This window comes from Trachemys scripta, chromosome 10 (genome assembly GCF_013100865.1).
Source record: "Trachemys scripta elegans isolate TJP31775 chromosome 10, CAS_Tse_1.0, whole genome shotgun sequence".
Taxonomy (NCBI): Eukaryota; Metazoa; Chordata; order Testudines; family Emydidae; genus Trachemys; species Trachemys scripta.
Window position 1 is genome coordinate 54073237 of NC_048307.1, and position 22219 is coordinate 54095455.

The 22219-nt window shown below is 43.6% G+C and overlaps 1 protein-coding gene across 3 annotated transcripts in view; it reads left to right on the plus strand.

The window, feature by feature from the left end:
• Window positions 1-929: 929 nt before the first annotated feature.
• The window catches only part of ICE2 (interactor of little elongation complex ELL subunit 2), a 56404-nt gene continuing 35114 nt past the window's right edge, over window positions 930-22219 (plus strand). For 2 of the 3 annotated variants that reach the window (XR_004647418.1, XM_034783565.1), the window contains exons 1-4: window positions 930-1030; window positions 3187-3291; window positions 15794-16061; window positions 17932-18051. Coding sequence is in view for 2 of the 3 variants with exons in the window: in XM_034783565.1 (XP_034639456.1) it covers window positions 1002-1030; window positions 3187-3291; window positions 15794-16061; window positions 17932-18051 (522 nt within the window). In the remaining variant the exon portion in view is untranslated. The remainder of the gene's footprint in view (window positions 1031-3186; window positions 3292-15793; window positions 16062-17931; window positions 18052-22219) is intronic. The other variant, XM_034783566.1, reaches the window with a different exon arrangement.

Here is a 22219-nt window from a genome sequence, read left to right on the forward strand (position 1 = left end):
ACAAGAGGCAGGGAGGCTTAGGTAGGTGGTGGAGTCCTGGGGGGCAGTTAAGGGCAGGGGTCCCAGGAGGGGGCAGTCAGGGGACAAGGAGCAGGGGGGAGGGTTGGGGGTTCTGCGGGGGGGTGGGAAGTGGGTGGGACAGGGGCGGGGCTAGGGCAGGGCTCAGCCGGGGCTCCTCCCGTTCTCTTTTTTGCTTGCTGAAATATGGTAACCCTACTGAAGGACCTGCTGCCGAAGACTCCACCAAGGGAGGTGGTGGAGTCTCCTTCCTTGGAGGTTTTTAAGGTCCGGCTTGACAAAGCCCTGGCTGGGATGATTTAGTTGGGGATTGGTCCTGCTTTGAGCAGGGGGTTGGACTAGATAACCTCCTGAGGTCCCTTCCAACCCTGATATTCTATGATGGGGGACAGGTAGGTGCCTGTGCAGGGACCCAAACCCACGCCCACAGGGTACGCCTGCTTTAATCTAACTGTGCTTTGAAATCACCGAGTACAAAAAAGCCCAAATAAGCAACCTCCAAATAAAACAAGCCCAAAGCCCTGCAACTCGCTGGCGAGCAAAGCGCCTTTTAAATAAAAAGTAGCCCACAATGGCCACGCTGCTGCTCAGCAAGCTTGGTCCGGAGGCCACCCCTGAGAACCGCCCCCACTCCCCTGCTCTGCCTGCCGGGCCGGGCCGGGCCGGGCCGCTGGGGAAGGGAACTCGCTCCCGTGAATCCCCGCCCCCGCCGCGTCCCTGAGCGAAGGGGGTGGGATTGTTTACCCGGGCCTGCAATGTAGGCGCCGCTCGCTCTGCCCACACCAAAGATGGCCGCTCACCCAGCTGCAGTTGCTGCTCGAGCTCCTGCTCTGGTTGGCTGCCTCGCCCACGTGAGCCCGCGCTGTGCTGATTGGGTAGCGCACTGAGGGAGGCAGGGAGGGGGTGGCTGGCGGCGTGGAAGAGGCAGCTTGCCGGTGCCGGGAGGAGGGGCCCGCGCCCCTGCGGGGAGTAGCGCAGCCAAGATGGAGGTCGGTGAGAAGCGGCTCACCTGGTGAGTATGTGTAGTTGTGCCCCGGGGCTCAGGCCCTGCTGAGGTCGGGTCTCCCCCGGCGCGGTGCTGTGTGCAGAGCGGGGGTACAAACCCCTGCTGCGCTGACTGTCCCCAGCGTGTGTGCGCGTCGGGGGACGGGTTCCCTCTGACAGGCCGCCGCTCCGTAGCGGGGTCGTGTAGCTCAGAGCCTCCGCGAGCCACCCGGTATCGCCCATCCCCTGAGCTGAGCTCGTGTAACCAACGCGCCTTCGCTGTAGCCTCGGAGAGTCCCCACTCGCTGCTTCCACATCGCCTTTCCCGCTGCCCAGGTGCTCGGGGTCCCCGCCCTTGGCCCGCTGGTGTGGACGGGGCAGAGGCGATCGCTGGAACCACCGCGTGCTCCGAGCCCCGGCCCGCTGTTGTGTAGCGAGGGGTCTGGGTAAGAACTAATTAAATCTGATGCCCTGCAGTAGGAGCTGCCTGCCTCGTTGTTGTCCCCGCGATCGCCTACAAATAAAAAAGAAACTGTTAACAACTGAAAATCGCCAATGCGGAGCAGGCAATGCAGTAGTCAAAACGCCAGCACCCTGTCTGTACTATAACTCTCCCTCGGGAGCAGTGGTGGGAAATCTCGGGCGGGGGAGTCCATGGACACAGCAGTGCAATCTAGCAAGGGGTGGGACTGGGAGCTAGTCAATTCAGAGGCTCTGCTTCAAGCAATACCTACATTATCCCTCATCTGTGATAGGTGCTGGACACATCTGGGGTCACATATTAAAAATAATACACCTCTATCCCAATATAATGTGACCCGATATAACATGAATTCGGATATAACGCGGTAAAGCAGTGCTCCGGGGTGGGGGCTGTGCACTCCGGCGGATCAAAACAAGTTTGATATAATGCAGTTTCACCTATAACACGGTAAGATTTTTTGACTCCCGAGGACAGTGTTATATCGAGGTAGAGGTGTATCTTTCTTTCTCTCCTTCATTCCACCTGCATCTTTCACATAGGGAAGGGGTTTGGTCAGCAGTTAATTGAACTAATGCTGCAATACTAATGCACCTATAGTAATTTTATATAATGTTTTAAATTGTCATTTATTAATACAGCTCATAGATGTGGCAGTGATTTTTGCAGATAAATAAAGTGAGATTCTTTCCCTAACAAGCTTACATTTTACAGCTTTGATACTCAAAGAGCTGTGCAAGTGCTTGACTGTAAGCATATCATAAGCCTTTGCAAAACCAAGGCTCATACCTACAAATGCTTATTTTAGAGAATGACAAATTTTATGTTTCATGAAGAAATCACCCACTAATGAAATACAACCACCACTGAAAAATGAAATGAGATGAAAAATAGGATGTGTTTGATATGTCAGACCAACGCTACACAGTAGGACAAGAAGTTTAGGACAAAAATTGAAAAAATACCTTATCTGGTCGAGATTACCAGACATATTTTAAGTAGGTGGATTGTAATTACCCTTGATGCAGTATGGTTATTTAGCAGGTAGTGGAGGAGAGAGGAAGAAATTATAATTATTTGCATTACTTTTATTCAGAAGAATCCTAAAGTACTTTATAAATGTACACTGTGGGCGCACAGAGCAGTGACTGTCACCAGTGTGTGTGTGTTGGGGGGACTGGGTCCCCCTGACATGCTGCCGCACTGCAGCTTCCAGTGGCTATTCAACAGTGTAGGAAGATTCAACATTGTCAAAACTTTTTTTTCATATTATTTTCCAAATGGAATTCCAGTAAAATTGACCCAACTTTGTGAAGTGTTTCGATTCGAATCACAATATTCCAACAAATTATGGCTCCCTATATTTTCTCTGACCTGCTCAAGAAATTTACCCCATCCTATCTGTAAACTTTCTTTTGAATAGTGAGGAACAAGTTTATTTTAATGTTGAAATGAAACATTGGGTTAGCTATATCTGTCTAAGGAGGAGGAGGAGAGTGTGAACATTATAGATAACATTCTCCCCCTTTTCACACAGTATTATATACCTTATTTCTTAGTGGTTCAAAGAATCATTTTTCAAATTCTGAGTGTTTGGTCACTCAGATATTGTCCTTAAGTTGGTGTCAGTAACCATATAGTCAATGTTGTGTTTTGTGTGATTTAACTGTAAGTATATGTTGTCTCTTTTTTTTAAAAAACAGGAATGTTTCACCAAAAAATGGTGTTGAAGTATTTTTCTCACGAGACATTTATGAAAAATATTCCTTGTCTCCAACTATCTCTGAACTGTGGATTTTGTCAAACAAGTATGTATTTTCTTTCAGCTGTTGTGAGTATTATCCCTGTTGCCTGTCTGCTTCCTTTCAAAACCTGCTTTTTTCCCCTCTTATTTTAATTGAAAAACAAAACAGCAAGGGGAGAAAAAAACTTTGTTACCCAATATGTGAGGAAATCATTGGTTTGACAAATATGCACTGGTCTCTGCCCTCTTTCTTGGGACCTCATAAAGCAGGAGACCTCCTGGGGCCTTGGGTAGTGGTCTGATTCTCTGCTTCCTCACTGATACCAAAGAAGAAAAACTCCTTTCACTGGCAACTTCCAAAGATCCTGCTTCCTGTGGCCTAATATATTTGGTGAGGCTGGCTGTGTCCCACTCCTTGACTCTCTATCTCATTTGGAGAAGGCTGGTGATGTTGTCTGAGTTAGAATCCCATTTATTCATGTCTTTTAAATCCATTTCTCTGTCTTCTGTCTATTCATGTCTCAAATAATTCTTTGAGGGGGTCAACAAGCATGTGGGCAAGCGGGAGTTCAGTGAATATAGTGTACGTAGATTTTCAGAAAGCCTTTGGCTAGGTCCATCACCAAAGGCTCTTCGGCAAAGTAAGCTGTCATGAGGGGATGTCCTCTCGTGGATTGGTAACTCATTAAAAGATAGGAAACAAAGGGTAGGAATAAATGGTCAGTTTTCAGAATGGAGAGAAATAAATAGGGGTGTTCCCCAGGGATCTGTACTGGGACCAGTCCTATTCAACATATTCATAAATTATCTGGAAAAAGGGGTAAACAGTGTAGTGGCAGAATTTGCAGATGATACAAAACTACTGAAGATAGTTAAGTCCCAAGCAGACTATGAAGAGCTACGAAAGGATCTCTCAAAACTGGGTGAGTAGGCAACAAAATGGCAGATGAAATTCAGTGTTGATAAATGCAAAGTAATGAACATTGGGAAACATAATCCCAACTATACATATAAAATGATAGGGGTCTAAATTAGCTGTTACCACTTAAGAAAGAGATCTTGGAGTTATTGTGGATAGTTCTCTGAAAACACCCAGTCAGTGTGCAGTGGCAATAAAAAAAGCCAACAGAATGTTGGAAATCATTAAGAAAGGGATAATAAGACAGAAAATATCCTATTGCCTCTATATAAATCCATGACACGCCCACATCTTGAACACTGCATGCAGATGTGGTTGCCCCATCTCAAAAAAATAAAATAAATAAAGATATTTTGGACTTAGAAAAGGTTAAGAAAAGGGCAACAAGAATGATTAGGAGTATGGAATGGCTGCTGTATGAGGAGAGATTAATAAAACTGGGACTTTTCAGCTTGCAAAATAGATGACTAAGGGGGGATATGATAGAGGTCTATAAAATCATGGCTGGTGTGGAGAAAGTAAATAAGGAAGTGTTGTTATTTACTCCTTCTCATAACACAAGAACTAGGGGTCACCAAATGAAATTAATAGGCAGCAGGTTTAAAACAAACAAAAGGAAGTATTTTGCCGGAGGATGTTGTGAAGGCCAAGACTATAACAGGGTTCAGAAAAGAACTAGATAAGTTCGTGGAGGATAGGTCCATCAATGACTATTAGCCAGGATGGGCAGGGATGGTGTCCCTAGCCTCTGTTTGCCAGAAGCTGGGAATGGACTACAGGAGATGGATCACTTGATGATTACCTGTTCTGTTCATTTCCTCTGGGGCACCTGGCATTGGCTACTGGGCAAAATGGACCTTAGGTCTGACCTAGTATGGCCATTCTTATGCCTATTTACATAGATCCAGCAGTATGCTTGGCGCTTTACAGGTGAGGTCACTGTCTTAAAGAGCAGCTTAGCTAAACAAACTACATTTAGCAGAAAAATGGGAAATGGGTTGCAATAAAAAGCAGCAATGATATTGGCACACATGCTGTTAATGCCACAACTTTTATTTCTTGGTGTTATTTTGCTAACACTTGTTGAAAGCAGGACTAGCATTTGTAAGGCTTAAGGGAGTTTTCATGCTATATGTCAGAGCACTGGATTCCAAATGAACAGAATACAGATTTGAGGTCACAGATTTGAGAGGTGTTTAGTACGTTAAGGCAATGTGACAGTCTGCCCTCTTTTCAGTAAACTGAGTATACATGTTGCTTTTTAATCCATTTCTCTGTCTTCTGACACTTTTTTAAAAAATTTTTATAGGATAAGTAATGTATTTTTTTTTAAAAAACTGAATGTGTTTCAGAAATCAAATAATTACAGGAATATGTATAGTTTAAATATTTTAGCTCAATAGATACTAAACCAACTGTTTGTAAATCAGTTCCTTCATTTACATATATATATGTCAAGACCTGAGATCAGGTTTCCCTTCCTGTAGTGGCTTTTGTGGAGTATAGTTGTCCTAGTCAATCCTTGACCTGTCACTATATTGTGCTGTGGCTCTGCCCAGTAGGACTTGGACTGATGCTATCTGTCAAATAGGCAGATAGAACCATCCTGTAGGAAGTACTTGCATTTCCCAAGACCTTGATGAAATTCAGCAGTGACCGCCAATGAAATACCATATATACTCGTTCATAAGCTAACGTTTTTGGTAAAGAAGTGAAGCATCAAAGAGCGGGGGTTGGCTTATCAATGGGTCTACACCAAAATTTGATCATTTTAAGCACTATTGAGTTATTGAATTGAATATCTAATACACTGTTGTTTTGTTTACCTGGAGTGTTTGCAGGCACAGAGCCCTTCAGCTCCCAGTGGCCACAGTTCGCTGTTCCCAGCCATTGGGAGCCGCAGAAAGTGGTGGCCAGCATGTCCCTCAGCCTGCACTGCTTCCCACAGTTCCCATTGGCTGGGAACAGCAAACCTAGACCACTGGGAGTTGAAAGACTCCGTGCCTGCGGACGCTCCAGGTAAACAAAAACATCCTGACCTGCCAGCGACTTGTCCTGACAGGCCGGGAGCTAAAGTTTGCCAACCCTTGTTGGAGATCGCTCATGGAATGTCAGTTCTGGATTATCTTCTTTAAAAATGTGCTAAAATTTTATTTTTACTTAAATTGTATATTCGTTATGTTATAATTGAGATAAAAGAAGTTTTAATATAAATAAAACGTATGGATATCGATTATACAATTTTTCTTCATGTCCATGTAAACCAAGCACTTAAAAACATGTGCATCCTAAAGTTCAATTTTCCTAGTATTAGCTGTTTTCTTTTCCTAGTATTGTTCTACTACAGGACTATATTATAATTATTTTTATTGCGCGTACTTATATTGATCGTAAAATAATTTATTGATGTCAATACTGCAGCCTTTTAAAGTTGCAAAGGCTTTGTTTAGTGGATGAGATTGGCTTGAAATGAATGCTAAAAGAGCAGTGCTGCAAATCTGCATGACTTTTGACCCAGGCATTTCACAAAATGCTACACCTTACAAGCCAATCGGAAAAATACAATGAACAATAGTACTATGGCACTGGTGTCAGTCTGCTACTGTGTAATTTGATCTCTTCATGCATTTCTACCAATGGGCCTCGTAAGTCTCGAGCCAATCTAAAAATATAACGCGCATAATGGATGGAATCGGTAATAAAATTTAAATAGCCTGTTATCACCGCATCTACAGGGCTGCTTTGAAATAAACAAAGAACAATAATAATTTGACAGTGATAAAGCAGATGACATTCCTATATAAAGTCCTACAGAATCTATAACTAAATTATTATTTTCTAAGATTTTCATACTACTATTTAAAATGAACAACGGTGGAAATCAAAAGAAAATGGTTTGCTTATCACGCAGTGTTCAAACTTGTTGAATATGCAGAAGCAAACAATAATTGTGCCGCTGCTCGTGACTTCTGTATCAATGAGAAGCAAGTAAGGGAATGGCGAAAAAATAAAACAAGACATGCCAAGAAGCAAGAAAAAATGTCCAACTAGGTGCGCTTCATTTCCTGAGCTGGAGATAGATCTCAATGATTGGGTTGTTGAATGTCGACAAAATGGGTATGTTGTCATTAGAACTGGAATTCGTCTGGATGCTCTGCAAATGTCGAAAGATGACAAATACAAGTCAGTAAAGCTGTCAATGTTTTTCGCATCAGTGGGTTGGTGTACTCGCTTCATGAACTGTCATGGTCTCTGTTTTCGTCAGTGAACAAAGATAGCGCAAAAGCTGCCAAGAGATCTAGAAGAAAAAATCAAATTTTTCCAAAGGTTTATTATAAAACATCGAAAAGAATATGCATTTGAGCTGTCACAAATAGGAAGTATGGATGAAACACCGATGATATTCGATCTCTCGAGCAACAGAACAGTAACCGTTGGTGGAAAAAACAGTTTTAATTAAAACCACTGGCCATGAAAAAATCCATTTTATGATGGTTTTATTATGTTTGGTCAATGGATCAAAGCTCCCTCCTGTTGTTCTTTTTTTTAAAAGAACAACCGTTGCCAAAAAACATGAAATTTCCTGCTCATGTCATTGTACGTGCACACAAAAAGGGATGGATGGATGAAAGTGGGACTATTGAATGGCTGGAAAAAGTGTGGAATAAGAGACCAGGAGCACTTTTCAGGAAACCTGCTATGCTCGTTTGGGACATGTTCAGGGCACACAAGACGGATGAGGTGAAAAATGTGGCCAAAAAAATGAAAACTACTTTGGCTGGAATACTTGGAGGCTTAACTTCTGTTCTACAACTGCTTGATGTCTACCTGAACAAACCCTTTAAAGACAGGCTATACGAAATGTGATCGGAATGGATGTGCTCAGGCATGGTGAAGTTGACAGAAGGCGGGAATCTTATGAAACCTGAAATCAGTCTGGATGCCCAGTGTGTCAAGGACGAGTGTGAGTCCATTCCCTCAGGAAGGATAGAAAAATCATTTCAGAAATGCTGTATCAGCAATGCATTTGATGGGTCGGAAGACGATGCCATATTTGATGATGACACAACAGAGGCTGATGATGAGAAGGAATCGGAGTCTGAAGATGACACTGCCAACTCTATAATGACAAAGCAAGTACAGCTGTGACTGAAGCAGAGTTTAATTAACTGTTTGGTGAATCGGAGACTTATTCGGACTTTGAAGGATTTTAAGACTTTTTAAATAAGAACCTTAGAACAATATGAGACTTTAAAATCAGTAAATGGATATTTAAAACATTGAATGTAATTTTGAAGGTGAATACATATTTGTTCAGTTATTAGTGTAACAGGTTTTTCGTTAGATTACATTAAAATAATTCTAGCAAAACTTTTGAGTGTTTCTTGTGACGCCAGTTTTTAAAATATAGCGGGGTCGGTAAACTTTGGCTCCCGGCCCGTCAGGGTAAGCCATTGGCAATGTCAGGACATTTTGTTTACCTGGAGTGTCCACAGGCACGGAGCCCCTCAGCTCCCACTGGCCGTGGTTTGCCGTTCCTGGCCAATGGGAGCTGCAGGAAGCAGCGCAGTCTGAGGGATGTGCTGGCCACCACTTCCCGCAGCTCCCATTGGCTGGGAACGGAGAACTGTGGCCACTGGAGCTGAGGGGCTCCATGCCTGCGAATGCTCCAGGTAACCAAAATGTCCAGGCCCGCTAGCGGCTTACCCTGACAGGCCGGGAGCCAAAGTTTGCCAACACCTGGAATATAGGGTCAGCTTATGAAAGGGTCCTACAGCTTTTGCCATTTTTACCTATCCATCTTGTGGGGTCAGCTTATAAATGAACGGGCTAATGAACGAGTATATAGGGTACTCTGTATGCGGTAAGCAGTCTTTTGAGCCAGGTGGTTCCCTAATTTCTTTTTTGCCTAAATTCAATTTTAAATTTTATTAAAATGACTACCAAGACAAATTCGGTGCTATGGGGTGGAGGAAGGATTGTGTGGAGAGGTATTAGAGGATGAGACAGAGATGAGACTTACAGAATTGCTGTGATCAGGGGAGTTTGGACTTTGAGAAATAACTCATTCCAAATGGGAAATATTCTGTTCTTTTCCAGATACTCCAGGAACTATATGAATCTCTCATATAGGGACCCCTGATAATATTTAACGGAGATGCCACTCTCCTCCCCATTGAAGCTGTAGCTGAGAAAAGGGTGGATTGCATAAAGTGAAGAGGAAATTTTTACACTGTCAGCTTAAATAAAGTATAAGTGCAAATATGAATGGAAAGGCCCTGTTGGATTATTTTGGTATGCACCCTAATGAAGATTTTGACAGCACTGCACAGTGAAATAATTTTGAAGTGCTGCCATTTAATTCTGCGCTGAATGTAGCCAATTTAAACTGCTAGAATTTTTTGACATTCCTACATTGGCAAATCTGAGTCAGCATCTTGTCGCTGCTGCAGCTTAATTAAATTTGCCAGTTTGTGCCACAAGGATGGACATATTCTTATATTCAGTGAGACAGCTGCGAAGTATTATTTAGAGTTGCAGACGTGGTACTGTTAGGTATGAATAGCTCTTGTGACATTTTTTAGTTCTGAAATCAAATCACTAAAATATGTTTTTCCAAAATCAGCAATTAATGTTCATTTTGTTAACCTAAAATATGCTCATTTTTAAGCATAGGTATTGTAAATACATAAGGGCTAAGTAAGCTTTCTTATACTGAAGTTGTTTTAAGAACCAATCTTATTACATACCTTGCTTCCTGTTGCTAGGACCATTTCCTCCTCCATGCCTCTCCTCCTTCTCGTGTCCAGCCAGTGTTATCTTGCTTTAGTAACTGATTCCAGTACTGTTTAGTATTCTAAATGGAGCTCTCAATAGCATGCTTCATTCTTGGGGGAAAATCTTCTCTGCAGTCTGGACTTTCCCTGCTGTTAAAATCATATGTCTTCCATTTTAAAAGAGGCTTCAGTGTTGAGTACTTCTCTTTTACAATCATAACTTTGCTTCAGGAGTAAGTGAAGCCTAGTTGATTATAAGTTGTTGACACGCAGCTTATCAAACATAAGTAACAATCAAAGTGGTGTCAGACCCTGCTAGAACAACAGATGCAAAACGTGTCCAATGATACTCAGATTTCTGTGGTTCAGGAGCCAAATTAGTGGTCAGTATTACCCAAAAGAGCCACAGTAGTGTGAATTCATTGTTTCATTCACTATTATATCTATAATTCTCACAGCAACATGACTGATATCGTCTACAATTGGTTAATAACATAATAAAAATCTCCTGATTGGTTAATAATCAGTGTTTTAATATCATCTGCTGCAAAGAGCCACAGGAGACACATTAAAGAGCCACTTGCAACTCCTGAGCCTCGTTCTGAGTATCACTACTGTAGATAATCAGCACATCTCACAACATACCTTTCAAGATCTATGGGTCCTACATATGCCTATAATATGTGGTGTATCTCATTCAGTGCACTAAATGTCCCAATAACACTTATATGGGTGAAACAAGATAATCACCACGCTCTTGAATGAACTCGCACAGAAAAAGGATAAAAGACAAAAACATATCACCTGTGGGTGAATGCTTTTCACAAAGTGATCACTCTATATCTGATCTGTCAGTTTGCATCCTCAAAGGCAGCCTGCACAACACCTTAAAAGACGAACCTGGGGGCTTACATTCATAATGTTTCTAGACACTAATAATCATGGAATGAATAGAGACACTGTTATAAGCCATAAATCCAATCTATAGCCCACTAATCCCCTATCCCCTCAGCTTTTTTTTTTTTTCTCCTATGACTAGAAAGGTTTTAACAAGCCACTTCCATTTGAATGGTCTTTTGAAATAGGTGTTAATTACTTATGCCTTGCATCAACCTAGCTGTGGAAGTGTTTTCACTTAAATTTGGGTCCTGCTGGCATAAGTGCCTCTCTATCGACTTAATAATACCACCTCCTGGAGCAAAATAGGGTTTGTCTTCACTGGCAAGTTTTGTCGATGAAACTAATGTCAACATGAAAAAAATCGACAAAAGCAAAGTCGCCAAAGCGAGTTTACATTTGCTCCCTCTGTCAACAGATTGTGTCCACATTTGGGGCACCATTGTTGACAGAATGAGCAATGCACTGTGGATACGTATCCCACAGTGCCTGGTGACACCATCTGTCACTAGGTGTTGTGGGAAGGTGGAAATGGAGCGCGGCGCATTCTAGGACATGCAAAATGTCCCATCATGCACCGCTTTGTGTCCCAGCCCTCCAATGGTTTCTGGCTTTCCTTTCGTGCCGTTTTTCCAACTGTCAGTCTTTGGAGCGTGTGCCAGCATCTGCAGTGAGAGAGGATGGATCCTGCACTTCTCTTCTATGCGCTGTTCACTGTTATGAGGACATTGCGCAAGGCAGCAGAGTTTCTCAGAGTTACTGAGAGAGGATGAATCGCAGGCACCCGAGTGTGATATGGACAGCAGCAACTTATCAGTGCTTTTGGCATTCACAGAGCAGCTGCATATGGTAGACCGTTGCTTTTGGGCTAGGGAAACAAGCACTGATTGGTGGGATTGCATTGTCATGCAGGTGTGGGATGATGACCCAGTTGGTACAGAACTTTAGGATGCGTAAAGCAACCTTCATGGAGCTATGTGCTGAGCTGGCCCCCGACTTGCAGCCCAAGAACACCAGAATGAGAGCTGCCCTTTCAGTAGAGAAGCGTGTTGCAATCACTGTGTGGAAGATGGCGAATCCAGACTGCTACCGGTCAGTTGCAAATCAGTTTGGAGTGGGGAAGTCCACTGTTGGGGCTGTATTAATCCAAGTGTTCAGGGCAGTAAATCACATCCTGCTGCGGAGGACTGTGATTCTGGGAAATGTGCATGAAATAGTGAATGGCTTTGCAGTGATGGGTTTCCCTAACTGGCAGGGCGATTGATGGCACACACATTCCAATTTTACCGCCAGACCACCTTGCCTCTGAATACATCAATAGGAAGGGATACTTCTCCATGGTGCCGCAGGCGCTTGTGGATCACCAGGGGGTTTCACGGACATAAATGCTGGTCTGGAAAGGTGCATGACACACGCATCCTCAGGAGCATTGGCCTGTACAGAAAGCTGCAGGCAGAGACTTCCTTTCCAGACCACAAGATTACAGTGGGGGATGTGGAAATGCCCATAGTAATCCTGGGAGACCCGACTTACCCCTTACAGCCCTGGCTCATGAAACCTTACACAGGGCACCTGGACAGCAGCAAGGAGCGTTTTCACAACAGGCTTGGCAGGTGCCACATAGTAGTCAAATGTGCCTTTGGCCGTTTGAAAGCTCGCTGGAGGTGTTTAAATGGCAGGCTAGACCTTACGGAGGATAATATTCCCATGGTCATAGCCGCGTGCTGCACTTTGCATAATCTGCGTGAATCTAAGGGTAAAATGTTTGTTCAGGGTTGGAGCACTGAGGCAGAGCGCTTGGCTGCACCGTTTGAACAGCCAGATGCTAGGGCTGTCAGAGGAGCCCAGAGGGCTGCTATTAACACCAGAGAGGCTTTGAGGAATCACTTTGACAATGAGGGGCACTAACACATGTCTGCTTTGGAGTTGCTTCCCTGGTGTATCCATGTATAATTTTGGGCCTCAAGATCCATGCAACAAAATGCTTTAGAAGCCTGTTCCCGAGACTGAATTGATTGCTGTACGCTTTTGTAGAACACAGAATAAAAACTCTGTACCATTATATACCGTAGCCTTTATTTATTGTTAAAAAGGGTAAAATCTCACAACTGTGTGTAGCTCCATCTATCATTATGCAAGCTGTGAGAGGGGGTGGAGTGCTGGGGAAACTCAGGAGTGCTGTAAAGTGAAAAGGAATGTGTGGGCATAGAGGCGGGGGGTGGGATTGGCAAAGAATTGTGCATGTGCTGCAGTGGAGGTCGTCCACAGATCTGCTCAGTCTGCAGCTGTATCAAAGACTTGAGCATCTTTGTCTGATCCTCCATAACTTTTATCATCTGCTCTGTCGCTTGCCTAGCAAATGCTGCATTGGCTTCCCAACACTCTTTGTGTTGTTCCCTGGTCTGATTCATCATGCTGCAGATCTCGATGTCCATCAACATCTTGCTTGGCCATGCAGATTAGCTACACAGGGCAGTGTCCAGCTCACATAAAAGACTACCTGCCTCCCACTTTTCGATTCCCTACACAAGCCACAGCAGTTTACCCAGCGTCTCATCTGCTTCCTGCTCCACATAGAGCACTTCTGGAGTGGAGAAAAGTTCCTGGCTGCCTGCCCCACCGGGCGACCCTGCTGGGAGCTCCACATCCTCTTCTAGCTTCACTTCTTCATCCAGAATTTCAGCCTCCAGCTTACCCCCTCTTTCTGCTGCCTCCGAAGTATCCACGGGGCTATCGGTAGGGTGACCAGGTGTCCAGATTTTATAGGGACAGTCCCTATTTTTGGGGTCTTTTTCTTATATAGGCTCCTATTACCGCCCACCCCCACCCCCATCCCGATTTTTCACACTTGCTGTCTGGTCACCCTAGCTATCGGTGATGGAGATGAGGTGACTACTGAGGATAGCATTCAGCTCCTTATAGAAGCGGCAGGTCTTAGGTGCACCACCGGAGCAATGGTTTGCCTCCCGCGCCTTATGGTACGCCTGCCTCAGCTCCTTTATCTTCGCCCTGCACTGCTGCATGTCCCGATTGTAGCCGTTTTTGCACAAGCCTCGAGAAATTTGCCCATATGTGTCCCGATTCCTACGGGTCAGTCGCAGCTGCGACTGAACAGACTCCTCTCCCCATATACTGATCAGATCCAAGAGCTCAGCGGTGATCCAAGCAGGAGCGCGTTTGGTGCGATAGCCAGCCATGCTTACCTGGAAAGCTCACATGGGAAGCCAGCAAGCAAGAAATGAGTTTTAAAATTCCCAGGGCTTGCAACGGGGAGGGGTGGGTTGCCTACAAGATAGCAGAGTTCAAACCACTGACCAGAGTGGCAGCATGGGAATTGTGGGACACTTTCTGGAGGCCAGTAAAATTGGGGGGAAAAAGGCATGGTGTCTACACTGGCTGTTTGTCAACAGTAAAGGGAGGGGAAAAGACAAAAGTCTCTCACAAGGGTGGAAGTTTTTTGTTGTCAAAACAGCATTTTTTTTCCTACAAAAGTCCCATTGCAGTGTGTAAGCTATCGCTGCGTAGAGTCTCAGTCAATATAATTAGGTTGATGCAGTGTCAGTGTAGATGCTGAGTTGCTTAAATCGACTGTCATGGGCCTTCAGGAGCTGTCCCAGAATGCCCAAAAATGACAGTACAATTGATACAAATGCTCTTGGCGAGGATGCGCACTGCCAACACAAGGAGTTAAGCTTACAAAAACACAAGCAGTTTAATAGCTGTGGTGGCTATATGCCGACGTAAGTTAATTCGACATAATTTTGTAGTATAAACCTGGCCTAAGCTAGAGAACTTGTCTCTCTGACTAACAGAAGTTGGTCCAATAAATGATATTACCTCATCCATTTTGTGAGTGTAATACCTGTGACCAACATGGCTACAACAACATTGTCTACATAAGTAGCAGACAGCAGATGAGGAAATGAGGCCTCATTCATAGTGAAGACCTTTCCAGAACAAAGAGGACCTGTGTTTTGTGATTGGCTCTCTCATCTAGAAATCCAGTGTAACAAGTTATTATATGTGATGTTTCCTGGAAAAGTGGAGTTGATCCAGTACAAATAATGACCACATTTTTCTTCTGTTGAAATCAGTGGTGAAACTCCCATCAGTCCTAGGATTTGGCTGTCTAAAGCACAGAATAATAAAATATAGATGGGGGGTATGGTGATATAACACCATTGTTCTATTAATTATGATTAAGCCTGTGAGTTTGTCACCGAGGTTATGGAAGATTCTGTGACCTCCGTGTCTTCTGCAGCGGCCAGTTCACCTGGCTCAGGAGCAGCTTAGGCAGCTTCTGTGCCAGGTGCACTGGTCGCTGCTGGGGCAGTCTTGGGCCAGCGCGCCCCCACCCTCATCCCAGCAGCAGGGCTTGAGTGTGGGAGGGGACAGGGGGTTGGGGCACGGGATGGGGTGAGGTGGGCTCTGGGTGCAGCTCTCCTTGGCCATGGTTCCTGGAGTCCCCTCAGGTAAGCGCCACCCAGAGCCTGCCTCACCCCCTCCCACACCCCTGCCCCCTCCCACACCCCAACGCTGCTGCTGGGGGGGGGGGGGGGAGGGCACAGAGCCAGATAGGAAGCCTGCACCAGCAGGGGTCCCAGGCTGCCCACCTCCTCCTCAGCACCAGTGAGGGGTTCTCGGGCTGTGTGCCGTTGCCTGTCCCCTCCTCCCCCTGCATGCAGCCAGGCCTCCCTCCCCCAGCACCCGTGGGACTCCTGGACACCCTCCCCCTGCAAATTTTATTCACTGGTATTTTTAGTAACAATCATGGACAGGTCAGGGGCCATGAATTTTTGTTGACTTTTACTAAAAGTACCCGTGAATAAAATGTAGCCTTAATTATGATGTATTTTGCCCAATGATTGGAAATCTTAAAGTCTTCCATGACGTCAACATCAATTTTCTCAAATACAAGTCTTCATGTGAAAAGTGTAAGTTGTAAGTTTTTTCACTTACTACTATTTTTTCAGACATAAAGAAGAAAATGTAGAGGCATCAGTAAACTCTGTAGAAGATGCGAAAACATTTGACACACAGGCTGCAGCTCCAGCTGAGGAGGAAGTTAAACCCACAGCTGATGATAATCCTTTTCCAGAGCCCAGATTCCCCTATCCTTATGTCTCTAGCCTAACTGAGAAGGAGCAGAAAACATATTTATATCTAATGACTAAATTTTCAAAAAACCCTGTATCCTACCAATTCATTGCAAAACATCAAAGAGAATATTCCCAGTATTTGGTAAGTGTTAAAATTGTCTTTTCTCCTAATATTCCTTGCTGTTATAATCCAAGGAAAATTTTCTAAAAGTCATTTGTAGATAAAAATTTGATTGTAATAATTATAAATCCTTAAACATTTCCAATTCCGACATGTTTTATCTCCCCAACAATGATATTTGATATTTTTTTTAAAAGTAACTAAAAAAATGTACATTGTTATTTTACTGAGGCTTTTTTACTGAGAATTTTTTAGGATAGTTGATGTCACGTTACTCTAAAAACATAGTTTAATAGTTGCTTTGATGCCTCCTGCTTTCCTGTCCCTAAGTTAGTTGCTATGATGGTAGTTATAGGAGGAATTCAAGTGATGAATTGACCATAAAATAAGTAGTAAGCGGAGGACACACATGTAGAATTTCATGTCATGGACAAATGTTTTAACTGTATTAGAAGTTAGATACATCATGATGGCTGCGTCCTTCTGTGATAGGTGGATTAGGTCCGGAGGCCCCACCACATCCCACCCCAGAAAAGGACAGTAGAGAGGTCCCTCAAGGTGCTTAGAGCAGCTGTGTGAGAAGCAGCCAATCAGGGCCCAGCAATCTAATATAAGAAGAGCTGCAGGGGCAGAGCAAGATCAGTTCCTTGCTAGAGCTGGAGGAGAGTGGATGGTGCATCTGGTTGCTGAGGGAGTTACAGAACCTCGTGCAAAGCAATGCTGGCAGAGGGTTGGGGGGAGGACGTGAAAGATCTCCAGCCTGGCTCCAGGCCTGAAAGGTCTTCAAATATGTTAAGGACTGTTATAAAGAGGATGGTGATCAATTGTTCTCCACGTCCACTGAAGGTAGGACAAGAAATGATGGGTTTAATCTGTAGCAAGGGAGATTTAGATTAGATACCAGGAAAAACATTCTAACCATAAAGATAGTTAAGCACTTCTAAGGGAGGTGGAATCCCCATCATTGGAATGCTCATCAGTGGAGGTTTTTCAGGTTAGAGACACACTGCCGCAGTGGTCTAGGTGTTCTTGATCCTGCCTCTTGAGGTTCCTTCCAACCCCACATTTCTATGATTCTATATGCTGATTATATTTTAGGCTGTATCCCATAATACAAGACTCACTCATTAACACCATTGGAGACCTTCATGTTGACCTTCAGTACTTGACATAGCAAGTAGTCTACTCACTGGAATAGAAATGCACAAATATTCACTCTTCTAGTTCTTAGCAAAAATTTGAGTCCTGTAAGTGGCATTAACTGATTCATTGGCTGTGGCTGTTGCTCTGTTACACTGATGGTCCTGCGATTCCTTGTTTATGGCAATTCCATTCTCTTATGTTGTGACAATGGATATATCTACATTAGAAAAATTAGTACCCATTTTTTTCAGCAACAAGGCTAGTGTGCTATTGTTAGTAGCAGTGTAAGTGCTAAGGTAGACAGGGCTCTTGTCAACTTGCTCTGACAGTGCCCAGGCTTCACTCTCCTTGGTTAAACTAATATTTGTTGCAGGGAAGAAACTTCTTTTCTTAAGGAAATAGACTCCAATCCTGTAAGCTTCTTTTGTGTTGACTTCAGTGGAAGTGTACAAGGATCTACCAGTGTAGAATACCTAGTGAGATCTGGGCCATATTGTCTTCAGTTCTTCACCGAGATACCTACATTGCCTTTCTAGACATGTCACTTCTTGTTAGATTTAAATAACCTACTGGATGCTTTGTAAATATGCAATGAGATGTGTAAATCCATCCTTTATAATAATGGTTTACATTTACAATTACATTTAAATTATGGGGGAGGGTTTTTTTGTTTTTTCTTGCTATCTTCAAAATGAGACCTTTTGTGTGTGTGTGTGTGTGTGTATATGTGTCTTCTTTCTTGTTACAGCAAATGAAAGAATTTCTGAACAGTGAAATTGCAGAATTTTTGAAGTTTGCACAAAATGCAGCCAAGAGTTGTGTTCAGGATTATGATACCATCTCTGAGGATGCACTGCTTTATACTGAGGTAACAGAAATGTTTGTGTATTCATTCATTCATTCATTGAATAAATAGATGAAAATATTGGTGGGGGGGGAATAACATACTAGCCAGGGATGAGCAGACGTACACAGATAAATTCAGTAAACTGAGGTAATTGAATATAAATAAAGAAATGTAGTTTGCTATCAATGAAGCATGCGGTGTTCCTTCGGCAGCAGCTGGGGCTCCCCCGTTAAGCAGGCCCATCAAACCCTCATCCTACCCTACCCCCCACACACCTGGACCCCTCTGACAAGCCCCCCAGACCCCCACCCCACTGAGCCACAGCCAGCTGCACCCAGACCCCCCCACGAAGCCCACACACACAAAAGCTGTCACGCCTCATCTCCCCTCACCTAGCCCCCCCATCCTGAGCCCCAACCACCATCACCTGGATCCCCTGCAGAGCCCCATTGCCCCTGCACCCGGAACCCCCCAACGAGCCCCTGTGCATCCAGATCTCCCACTGAGCCTCCCGTACCCAGATTGCCCCACACAGAAACCTCTCGCTCCATAACTGGATCCCTCCTCTCTCCCCCCCCCCCCCAGCCCCTCCACACTTGGATCCTGTTAGGCTGAGCCTTCCCAGCCACACCTGGTGTGTCTGGCACAGCTGGGCAGGGCCCCAAGGTGTTTCTGGGGCAGGCCCAGCCCTTGCACTGGGGCAGGTGCAGCCTCACTACTGTGTCCCTGTACAGGGGAAGGTGGGAGCTTCAGGGTGATCTCACACCTCAATGCAGCCAGTGGCCTGTGCTCCACACTGCCATGCTGGAGCCACATTTATTTATTGACCAATAAAATTTGCAGAACTTTAAAATATTGTGCACATAATTTTTATTTTTTTGGCACAGAATTCCCCCTGGAGTATGAGATAAGACCTTGTTATACCTCCTTGGACTCACTCAAAATCACTATCATAGAAAAGTGAAGGCAATGTTATCTATCTGATGTCATATGTCATAGTGAAATAGGGTGAAGGCAGCCTTCTGTTAGTTCTCATGTATTTTCTGTTACAGTGGTACATATTCCTTTAGAACTGTTAAATAGTGAATGGCAAAAATAAGAGCATCATAAGAATATGAAGGTCAAGAGCTGAATTTCTGCCTTATTCCTGCACTTATCTTCCTCTCTCCCCACCCCGGCCCTGAATATGAAATTGGCAAATTGTAATAGTGCAGAGTCACCCCTGCAGCTCCTCCTGCTGGTCATCTCGGGAATTAGTTCGTTCCAGCTCCGGAGCTCCCTGTGCAGGCCGGTGATCTGCCTGTCCTCTGGCCCCCGTGTTCCTCCCAGGACCCCGGTGCCCTTGTCTTGGGTGCTGCCCCCTGGCAGTACCCCACTTTCTCTGGGTTTCCCCACCCACTATCCCCACGTCACCTCAGTTTTGGCTACTGCCCAGTCTCCATCTAGCCCCCATTCACTGGGGCAGACTGCAGTATCAGCCACTCATCATAGGCAAAGGGGTTTGGACTAGCTGCCTTTACCCACCCTCAGGCTGCCCCCCTGCAAGCCCAATACCTAGGTGGGCCTAAGACTAGGCCCTGCAGCCTGGGGAATTGCTGACCTAGGGCTTCCCAGCAACTAAGGCCTTTCCCCAGCCCTGCCTCACTCTAGGTCCCCAGGTGAGTTCCCCAGTAGCCAGGCCTGTCTCCCTCTCCAGTCAAAGAGAGACTCCTCCCTCTGGCTTCCCTGGTCTTATAAGGCCCAGTTGCTTGGTTTGGGGTGTGGCCCCAGCTGCAGCCACTTCCCCAGTCAGCCAGTGTTTTACTCCCTTGCCCAGCCCCAGCCCTCAGCAGGGCTTTTCCAACCCCTCCAGGGCTGGAGCGGGTGCTCACCCCGCTACACAAATATAAATTTTAATTAAAAGTTATTTATTAGAGATGAAGTGGAGAAAATACTATAAAATAAAACATTTTGATAATTGTATATATTTCTGGTAGTGACTTACCTTGACATGAAATAGCCTATTATTGTGTTCAAATAGTAAACTTTTCCAGATGGAAAATGTTTTACTTTCTATCTTGTAGCATAGAGCACTGGCTTGGTCCATACATAATAATTATAATATTTGTTAGTGATAGTTACTTCAGCTAGATTTGGTAATGAGGCTGATCTTATTTCACCTTAACATTTTCTTGCTTTGTCGTTTCTAGTACACAAGACAGATTTGTTCTGTAGTTGAGAAATAGTTTGGGTAAACACAATGATTAGAATCCCATTCTACATTATAGCTTTGTTTCAGAAAAGAAACAATAAGGAATAAAAACACAAATTTGTTTAAAATTGAGATTTGCCTTCCTTTGTTATATACCTTGTTATATATTGTCTATTGTTGCATTTTGTGTCTTTTTTTTTTTTTTTTTTTTTTTTTTTTAAACCAGAGGACCCTACAGCTGGTCACAAAATGTGGCTTCATTCCTCCATGTCTTTTAGTCTGTGATTTATATTTAACAAAATTACTTGCCTCCAGTCATCTTTGAAGCAGCAATTGTGGATAGAGAATGGAATAATTTTTAGTAGGTGCAAGTAATGAATTACTAAAGTCCCTGAGTACATGATGTGAAACTAGTGTAATTTGTCTCCGCATCCAGGGTTCATGTGCAAATGAATGTGTTTCCACAGGGGACATTCCCCTACTCTTTACCCTTGCATCTTTCACCTGAAGCCTATATAAAATAGATACCATGAAAAAGGAATGATTAACGGTGTTTCAGAGTCCAACTAGAAGGCTGAGCCTACAAAGAAAGTTGCTTATTTGCTGAAAGACTTAACTAGTTCAGTGCAAACTGATAGGCCTAAATATATATTTACAGATTGGTATCTGAATAAAAATCATACTTTTAAGTACCCCTTTTGCTGTCATATACTGTATCAACAATGATTATTACAGCTTGATTGTTCATTATGTAGACTTATTGTATTAGTAGTAATAAATATTTATTTGCATTCTACCCAAAACTCCAAAAGTTTTCTGAGAGCTTTTCCCTCACTGTGTAAATTCCAGTACAACAGAACAGCAAATGTTACCTATGGATCTTAAATACCACGGTCACATGTGACTTAGCTGGCTTCTTAAAGAAGAAAAAAAAGACGTTGGAATTATTTTTTTAAAGGCTTTTAAAATTGGGAAAAATGTGTGGGAGATAGGAAGAGTACCTTAATCTGTTTCCCTGCTTTTGTTTGTTCCTGCCTCATCCTCTGCAAAACCCGCAAAACAAGATCTTAGGAACTTTTAGCCACTTTTGAAATTATCAACTCAGGTTATTTTATGCAGTGGAAAAACAGCCAAAAAAAAACAAACCTATTTTTGTTTTGTGTTTGTACAGAGCCTAGCATTCTGAGGCCCTGGTACATGACTAGGGCATATAGGTGCTACCACAATACAAATAGTAACTGACTAAGATTCTCCACCCCATACTGTTTTTTCTTATCAAGACCTATTTCATTTCCCTAAAACATTTCATCTGTACCAGTTGTCTTTGGTTCTACAATACTTCCGAGCTTTCTGGATCAGAGTAATCTATAGTGTGGTAAAGTACCAAATGCTTTTATGATAAATTACAGAATATATTTTCTTCTACTTTATTCTGTCAATTGATTGTTCAGAATACTGATCTAGACAATCCGTTCTTAAATAAACCCATACTGATCTCTGCCTTTAATAATTTTCACACTTATAGATCTTTCCCCTAGAGAACTAGGCCTGCAGATGTTTAATTTTTCTCTATACTCCCTTAATCCCTTACTAAATATGGAAAACCAAATTAGTTCTTTTAATACTGCCTCTAGTCTTAAAACCAACGTATAACTTAGCCAAAGGCTTTCATATTCCCTTACTTGTTCCTTCTGAATTTTGGAATGTAATTCTTCCAAGTTTGGCATGTTTCCACATTTTATAATTATAATGGCTTAATTATCTACTTTCAGCAATCACACATGCCCCATGCAGAGAATCGTGTCCCATTATCTGGTAGCAGCTTATTTTCTGCTACCTTTATAAAGAATGGTATGATGGTATACTGTAGTCTCGCGCATTTTACAGTTGGAGAAACTGAGGCTTGAGAAATCTAAGGGTACATCTACACTACAGGGGGGGAGTCGATTTAAGATACGCAAATTCAGCTATGTGAATAGCGTAGCTGAATTCGACATA